General features: G+C 45.7%; 1 protein-coding gene across 2 annotated transcripts in view; it reads right to left on the minus strand.

Annotated features, from left to right (window-relative positions):
- Sec24a (SEC24 homolog A, COPII coat complex component) overlaps positions 1–8,561 on the minus strand; it is a 65,805-nt gene extending 57,244 nt beyond the window's left edge. For both annotated transcript variants that reach the window (XM_021175567.2, XM_021175566.2), the window contains exon 1: positions 7,488–8,561. In XM_021175567.2, the coding sequence (XP_021031226.1) occupies positions 7,488–7,584 (97 nt within the window). In that variant the 5' untranslated portion in view covers positions 7,585–8,561. The remainder of the gene's footprint in view (positions 1–7,487) is intronic.

Here is an 8,561-nt window from a genome sequence, read left to right on the forward strand (position 1 = left end):
TCCTCCAGGAAGCAGTGCCCCTCCCAACAGTAAGTGTCCTCCAGGAAGCAGTGCCCCTCCCAACAGTAAGTGTCCTCCAGGAAGCAGTGCCCCTCTCGCCCCACCAACCTCACAGGTGCTTAGAAACACCTGCAGTAACATTCCATCCACACAACATTCCCTTCACACCAATTCCTTGCTCATTGTTTCTGCATTCCATTATCTTAAAGCAACTGGGGGGAGGGGCAGCTATTTCTTAAAGTCATTTGTTTCCCCTTATTGTCCATCTCCTCATTCTGCCAGTAAGACTGCATTAAAAACCCTAAATAAATACTAGGCGTGGTAATGTACACCTTTTATCCAGTGCTAGGGAGGCAGAGGCAGGTGTATCTCAGAACTGGAGGCTAGCCTGATTTACATAGTAAGTTCTAAGACAGCCAGAGTTACATAAAGAGACATTGTCTCAAAAACTAAATCAAACCAAAAATAATAAATACCCAAATACTTTTTTCCCAGTTTTTGTTTTTTAAAGATTTCTTATTGCTTTTAATTATGCATATGTTATCTGTATGTGTATGGAATGCAGGTGCCCACCGAGGTGGTGGGTCCTCTTGGATGTGAGTTACAGGTGGTTGTGAGCTGCTTCGTATGAGTGCTGGGAATAGAACTTGGATCCTCTGATCAGAGCAAAAGTACTTTTAACTACTGAGCCCTCTCTGTGGCCCCACCGGATTGGGGTGTTTGTCTTTCTTGTTCTCTTCAAAAGAGGGTCTCCTATGCCCTAGCTGGTCTTGAATTCATTATGTAGGAGAGGCTGGCCTTGAACTCCTTGATCCTCTGCCTCTGCCCGCCAAGAGCTGGGATGCACATATTTTGACTTTATTAACCAGGTAGTACAGTATGGGGAACACGTGAAAACAGGCTTTCTTAGGGTTTCTATTGCTGTGCAGAGGCATCATGAGCAAGGCAAACATTGAATTGGGCCTGGCTTACAGTTTCAGAGGTTCAGTCCATTATTACCAATGATGGGAAGCATGGCAGCAAGCAGACAGATACTGGAGGAGCTGGAGAAGCTGGACTCCTACACCCTGATCAGAAGGCAGGCAAGAGGACTGTCTTCTGCAGGCAGGCAGGAGGGGAGGGTCTCTTCTGCACTGAGTGGAGCCTGACCATAGGAGTCCTCAAAGCCCATTTACACAGTGACATACTTCCTCCAATAAGGCCACAACTCCTAATAGTGGACCAAGCATATTCAAACCATCACACTCTTATAACAGAAAACATTGAATTGTGGCTGGCTTACAGGTTCAGAGGTTTAGTCTATAATTATGGCAGGAAGCATGGAGACATCTCAGCCAGACCTGTCAATAGAAAAGGAACCAAGAGGGGGCTGCCCGGTGAGATGGCTCAGCAGGTAAGAGCACCCGACTGCTCTTCCAAAGGTCCTTAGTTCAAATCCCAGCAACCACATGGTGGCTCACAACCATCCATAACAAGCTCTGACTCCGGAGCTCTTCTGGTGTGTCTGAAGACAGCTACAGTGTACTTACATATAATAAATAAATGTTTAAAAAAAAAAGAAAAGAAAAGGAACCAAGAATTCTACACATGGATCCACAGGGAGCAAGAAGAGAGAGGCTCACTGGGCCTAGTTTAAATATCCGAAACCTCAAAGCCCACCCCTGTTAACACGCTTCCTCCAACAAGGCCAAAACCACTCCAACAAGGCCACCCTCCTAATAGTGCCACACTCTATGAGCCTACGGGGAACATTTTCACTTAAACCACCACAGAGGTCAAATTAGATGAAGAAGTAAAGCGAAAGAGGGTCAATTCAGTGCAGAAAAGTGCTTCACACCACCAGCAGCTTCCTCATCAACGAAGAACCTGCAATGAGGGTACAGATTTAGACCCAGGACTAACCTTAGTAAATGCCTATTCTACAGGATTCAATAGAAGCCAGGCTAGGTAACTCACACATGTAATCCCAGTACTTCAGAGGCAAATACCAGAGGACCATTATGAGTTGGAGGCTTGCCTGAGCTACAATGGGAAGACACTACTTCACTTCTCCCAACTGACCAAAAATAAGTAAATAACTCACTCAACAGAATCCTAGCACCTGAAAGAGCATATGCCTCGTGTACTGATAGTTCACACAGATTTTGTAATGGACTTTAGAAACTACTGGTATGACCTGGATATAATGGCGTACACTTGTAACTCAAAACATCTTGATGGCAGAGGCAGGAGGATTTCATCAAGTTCAAGAAAGGCCAGCCTGTTCTAGATAAGAGTGGTATAGGCCAATCATGTCTACGCAGTAAGAATCTGTTCTAAAGCCGGGCGTGGTGGCTCACGCCTTTGATCCCAGCACTCGGGAGGCAGAGGCAGACGGATTTTTGAGTTCGAGGCCAGCATGGTCTACAGAGTGAGTTCCAAGACAGCCAGGGCTATACAGAGAAACCCTGCTCTCTCAGATGACTGGAGTTCAGCTCCCAGCACCCACGTCATGTGACACAACTCCATGTAACTCCAGCTCCAGGGAATTAGACACCCTCTTCTGGCCTCTGATGGTGAGCGCACACACAAGACACACTCAAAGACACACAGACACACACACACAGGGTGGAGGTGGGTTGAAGCTGTAGCTCAGCAATGAAGTGATTTGTAGCTAGCATGGTGAGCTCAGGTTTGCTCCTCAGCACCACAAAACAAAACAGGAACAAAAGGAGGAACTCGGGATCTACAGGACTTTGATGAACAGTTCAAGATCTGGCTCAGTGGTGGAGTGTTTGCCTCCCAAGCATAAGCGCCTGTTAGATGCATACAAACAGAGGAAAGAGAGGACTGACAGAGAATAACAATAAAAGCAAAGTCCATGCTGGAATAGGAGCAGAATACTAATGAAAAAAGAAAGAAAGAAAGAAAGAAAGAAAGAAAGAAAGAAAGAAAGAAAGAAAGAAAGAAAGAGAAAGAGAGAGAGAGAAAGAAAGAAAGAGAGAAATAATGAGAAAGGAAGAAAATTAGTCAGTTACCCTTTACTTAAAACTCAGATTAGAGAGAAAAAAAACAGGGAAATAAAGCAAGAAGTAGTCTTAAAAATTGTCAGCAACTATTTGTTGTAGTTATAAAGGAAGCAAATATAAGGCCCTGATCCCCGGGTCTCACACTAGTTCAAGGATCTGGGTCCTGGGATCAGAAGAGTAGGTAAGTTATTGGATGATATTCCCAGTGCCACTGGCTAGTGCCTGAGAGCACTGCCACAGAACAGTGAGCACTAGGTCCTGCTACGATGTCTCTCCAGAGCCCTCCCTCTATCAGCAGACACAGAAGAAGCAGTTCAATAGTTACTACATGCAAGTGTTACACTCTTGTGGCTTCTGCAGTGCAGGGCACTGAACCTAAAGTCTTGTACATGCTAAAGAGGTGCTTTACTCTGCGTGTTATCTCTGGCCTACAATGTGATAAGTGCTTATAGAGGTACAGAGATGGCTTTGGGAGCTGAGTTACTGCCCATTCTGAAAACAATGGAGCTCAGCCACAATAACCAGTGGAAGAGACAAGACATCTCCTTTAGTCACAGCCTGTTTCATGACGAAAGCCATTAAGAGAACTTGCTGCTCTTCCAGATGACCAAATTCAGTGGCAAGCACCCATATCAAGTGGCTCACAACTGCCAACTGCCTGTAACTCCAGCTCCAGGGGATCTAATGCTCCTTTTTACTTTCTGAGGGCACCTTCACATTTGTGGCATATATATATATATATATATATATATATATATATATATATATGGGGTATAGATATGTATATCACACACACATACAGAAACATGAATTTATGAACACACACAAATATTTTTTAAGTTGAAAATGGGGGCTAGAAAAATGGCTCAGAAGTTAAGAGCAGGTATTGCTCTTTCAGGGGACCCAACTCCCACCATACACACATACACAGCACACACAGCGTGCACACACACATAAGATTTAAAATAAATAAATTGAACTATAAGTTGAAAATGTGCTCTAATCTTACTATAAATAAATCAATATATATTCATTGAAATGAACAGCAAAACACCTAACTCTAAAACTTTTGTTCAACAAAACTGTGATTAAAAAAAAAGTATAGGTATTTTTTGTGTGTATACATATTGCACTACAGGCCTACCTGGTGCTCACAGAGGCCAGAAGAGAGTGATGGGTCCCTACCCTGGAACTGAAGTTAGAAACGGTTCTATGGAAGCTACTATGTGGGTGCTGAGATTTGAACTCTGGTCCTCTGCAACAGCAGCAGGTGCTCTTAACCACTGATTCATCTCTTCAACCCCCAAATTAGTGACTCTTCAATGTGCTAGACACTGTGAGGGGCTCTAAGTTACAGGGCTTACAGGCCGAGGGACGTCAGACATTATTTCATAAAATTAAGAGTCTATCAGGGGAAAGGGAAAGAATACTATCTCTCTCAGCTTTAGTTCTATATGTAAAAGGTAACTATTACATAAATCTTACAAAGAAATCATGTTAACAAAGCTTCAGTCTCTAACTGTCTTGGCAAGTTGGTTCAAACAGCCAGCAAAGGATGTACACAGTGACGGAGCCCTTATCTCCTTTACCCTGACCATGGCAGTCAGGATTGAGGCTTCACTATCGATTTTTTGCAATGGAAATATGTATAAACAAATCATTATTAAAAACATTTCTAGATAATACAGATTATAATACAACATAATAATAATCACAGAGCAAAATGACTTAGTGTCAGAATTACAGCAAAAAAAGCAATTTACAGAAAATAAAAATAGCCATTCTTGCTGTGTTTTGGTTAAATCTAAAGGATATCTTAAGATATAACTACTGTAACATGTTAACTTATACATGTACATTAAACCACCATCTTAAGATTTTTTTCAAATATAACTACCAGGCGTGCTCTGAGTTCAAGGCTAGCCTGGTATAAAAAGCCAGTTCCAGGGGACAGCTAGGGCTACAGAGAAACCCTGTCTCAAACAGAACAAAACCCAAACAGAATGTGTAAGCAGCAATTACTGACTTGCATGAGTTTAGCAAGCATAGATTGCAGCATGCGACTGTTCTCCATTTCACCTTCAGAGCCTACATTCGGTACCACAACCCTATTCTCAGAATTAAAGATGAACAAACAACCACTTAACCCAGGAGATCAGCCACTGACTGACAACACTTCCACTAAAAACACACTTCACAAATGGGCACCCTTCCATCCCAGTGCTCAGCAGATAGAGGTGGAAACTCTGAGCATCTGAGGCCAGCTTGGCCTCCACAGTGAGTTCCTCCAGGCCAACCCCAATGGCTTCATAGTGAGAGCCTGTCACACTCACACACTCACACACACACACACACACACACACACACACACACAAAGCTATTAGAAGAGATTGAGGTGAGCTTCTTCTGATGGCACAAGTCTCTAATGCCAGCACTTGGAAAGCAGAGGCAGGTGAATCTCTTGAGTTTAGGCCAGCCTGATCTACATAGGAAGTTTCAGGCCAGCCAGGGCTATAAAGTAAGATCTTAATTCAAAACAAAACCACAAAAAAACTTTAAAAATGGTTATTACAGTCAAGCAGTGGTGGCACACACCTTTAATCTCACCACTTGGGAGGCAGAGGCAGGTGAATATCTGAGTTCCAGGACAGCCTAGTCTACAGCCAAGGCTGCTACACAGAGAAACCCCACTTCAATAAAACAAAAATAATAAAGAAGGTTATTATAAAAGGCCGAGGAGGAAGGGGAAGGCATAAATTATGCAATTATCTGATAACCTCAAAAGTAAAAATAAAATAAAATAGAATAAAAAAAATCACCCTAACAATCAAGAACAACAAAAATAAAAAAAGGCAAAAGTGTCAACTCAAGCTCTTTATTCTTACAGTCTTATCTCTACTCCTTCTATTGGAGTTTTTAACAATTGCTACCATCCTGAACCACAATTCCATATCTGAATTCCCAAATGGCTCTAAACAACCCAGACAGGGGCGCACTCTTATGCCCAAGGTCAGAACATAGATGTGCAACAGGTGCATGTTTGGCTTTGACCAAATTAACAAAGTAAGTGGGCTATGGAAATTCCAGCTCTGCAATGCAAGCACTAGAGCAGCTGAGACAGGAGGATTGCCACAAGTTTCAAGCCAACTGGAGATAAGATCGAGACAGTGTCAATAAATAAATAAACAAACAGCTAGCTAGCAATGGAATATCTCCAACAGAGCCTAACATACTGATTCAATTCCTGCAAAAACATTTCAAAATCCTCACCGCTCTCCTTGCATGTAAGCTTAGGGCACATTTACAGGATTTGTGATTTAAGTGCAATTCGTAAGCAAAACCCACACAGGCGACATCTTCGGTTGTTTTCACCTTGAAGTGAATGATTGCATCTTCTCGGCAAATGTCAGTGTCACAGAAGAAAATGTAGCTTACATAATCTCTTACTATAAACTTAAGAAACAATTCAAGTTAAAAACCTGTCAGTGATTCTCAGCTTCTCGTGCCCTGCCCACAGAGCTGCCTACCCACAGACATTTTCAAGTCTTACAAAGAACCCTCTTTGTAAAGAAAACAGTACTCTTCTCTAAATACATTGTAACCAGCAATTTTAGTCACTGGCTATTTTCTCCAACTTCAAATGGGCACAGTAAGTACTTTAGTATTATTCTGCCTGTCTTCTTCGCATAAAGCAAAGATTTGTAGGCTAATTTGTAAGTAGGCAGAAAATGAGTCTTTATTATATCAATTAAAATAAGCTTAGCAAATCACGCTGTAGGAAGGCTTCAGGAATCCTAGAAGAGGTATCCAATTATAAGATATTCTCCCGCCAAATGATAAATTATAGTGCCAGATGTACGCTCTCTAGGGTTCAGAGAGTTGTGACTTACATTCTAAATGAAGAGGAGGTCCCTAGAAACGAAGCCCTAGCCACTCATCTATTTGGTTCTTCCACAACTGAAAAACTAAACAGGAGGCCCAAGGACAGTCGTAGGAAGAAGATCCTTGAAGAAAGATCCCTGCAGAGATGAGCAAGTCCTAAAGGGATCTGCCAAAGACGGAGTCATTCATTCATCTCTGCAAATTCGTATTAATAAGCACTGACCCGCCACCCCCCTGCACTTCGAGCCTGCAGACCCGAGATGAACCCTGCCCTCCAGGACACAGGACTGAGGTGGCGCAGAGCGTGATGACACCCAGACACTATGACCTCCATAAGGCAGTTCTGGGAACTGATTTCGTCTACGATTCTTGTTCACCTCTTGTTTATCTCAGACGTTGCATACTGCAGGTGCTTACTGTTTGCAGGCTGAACCTATAAATACACATGAAACTGTCCCACCAGCGTGGATCTGCAGGTGCATGTCCACCGCGGCTCACGGGGCCAGGCCATCATCCGCCACTCCCCGCGGTAGACCTGGCTGGGACTTGTCCCCGGCCCAAGCCTTGCCGTCCTCCCCGCCCCCGTGCGGCACTCACCGTTGGTGTAGGGAGACCCCGAGGCTGAGGCGGCTCCGTTCTGGGCCTGGAGGCTAGCTGCGGCACCGCGGGCAGCGGGGATCCGGGGCTGGGCCATGGCGCCCGGGGATCTCAGGGTAAGACGGAGCCGTCGGGGTCGACCGCAGCGCCCAGCCTAAAAAAGAGCTCCAACAGGAAAACCGAGGGCAGGGGATCTGGAGGCCGGAGAAGCGGAACACGCGGGGGTGGCACGTCAAAGTCGAGGCATGGCGTGTGGGTGTCTTCTGCCCGCCGGCGGCCACGACCCGGCCAGGGCGCGGAGAGGCTCAGGAGTCAGGCCGGCGGGGCTGGGAACGCCGGGCTCGGAGGCGGCAGCCGAACCCGGAGAGGAGGGAGGCCCTGGGCGGAGCCGCCGGCCGCGCAGGCACAGTGGGGACACGTGGCACTTCCGGTTCCGGCTGGAGGCTGCGGCCGTGCTCTCTGTCCCCGGGGAGCTGCCCCGAGGGCACCTGACAGTCCCGTGTCCCGGCCCGGAGGACCGTGCACGGACTCGCCTGCCACGTCACGGACTCCCGCGGCCCGCCGGAAGTAGCCTGTGTCACCACTGCGAAAATCCCCGGCGTGGAGAACGTCACCTTGCTGACAGTCCCAGGGGTGGTGCGGACTTTTAGAATCGATTGGGTGGGACGGGAGAGACCCGGCTCCTCTTCCGGGATTCTCTGAGGATTACCTGAGACGACCGATGTCCTCGGCTACCGCTGGTGGCCCAGCCGATGCTATGCCAGGTGTAGAGTGCAAGAGAATTTTAAAAAGAGGTGTTCAATTACCTGTGTTTGTCAAAGTGTCATGGGCCGGACATGGCGGCAATCAGGAGGTCGAGGCAGAAGTGTTCTAAGTTCGAAGGCGGCCTAGTCAGGTCAGCCAGGGCTGGAGTGAAGATGCTGGGTCAAGGTTAAAATGTCTGATGACGCTAAGGAGGAAGCTCTTCTTTTCAACTGGAGGATTAAGATTAATTTTGACGTTAGCCTGTCCGTAGCATAGTCACTCCGAAGTACATCCACCACACATGGATCGGGAATCCATCCCTCTCCTATC

This window comes from Mus caroli, chromosome 11 (assembly GCF_900094665.2).
Source record: "Mus caroli chromosome 11, CAROLI_EIJ_v1.1, whole genome shotgun sequence".
Classification (NCBI taxonomy): Eukaryota; Metazoa; Chordata; class Mammalia; order Rodentia; family Muridae; genus Mus; species Mus caroli.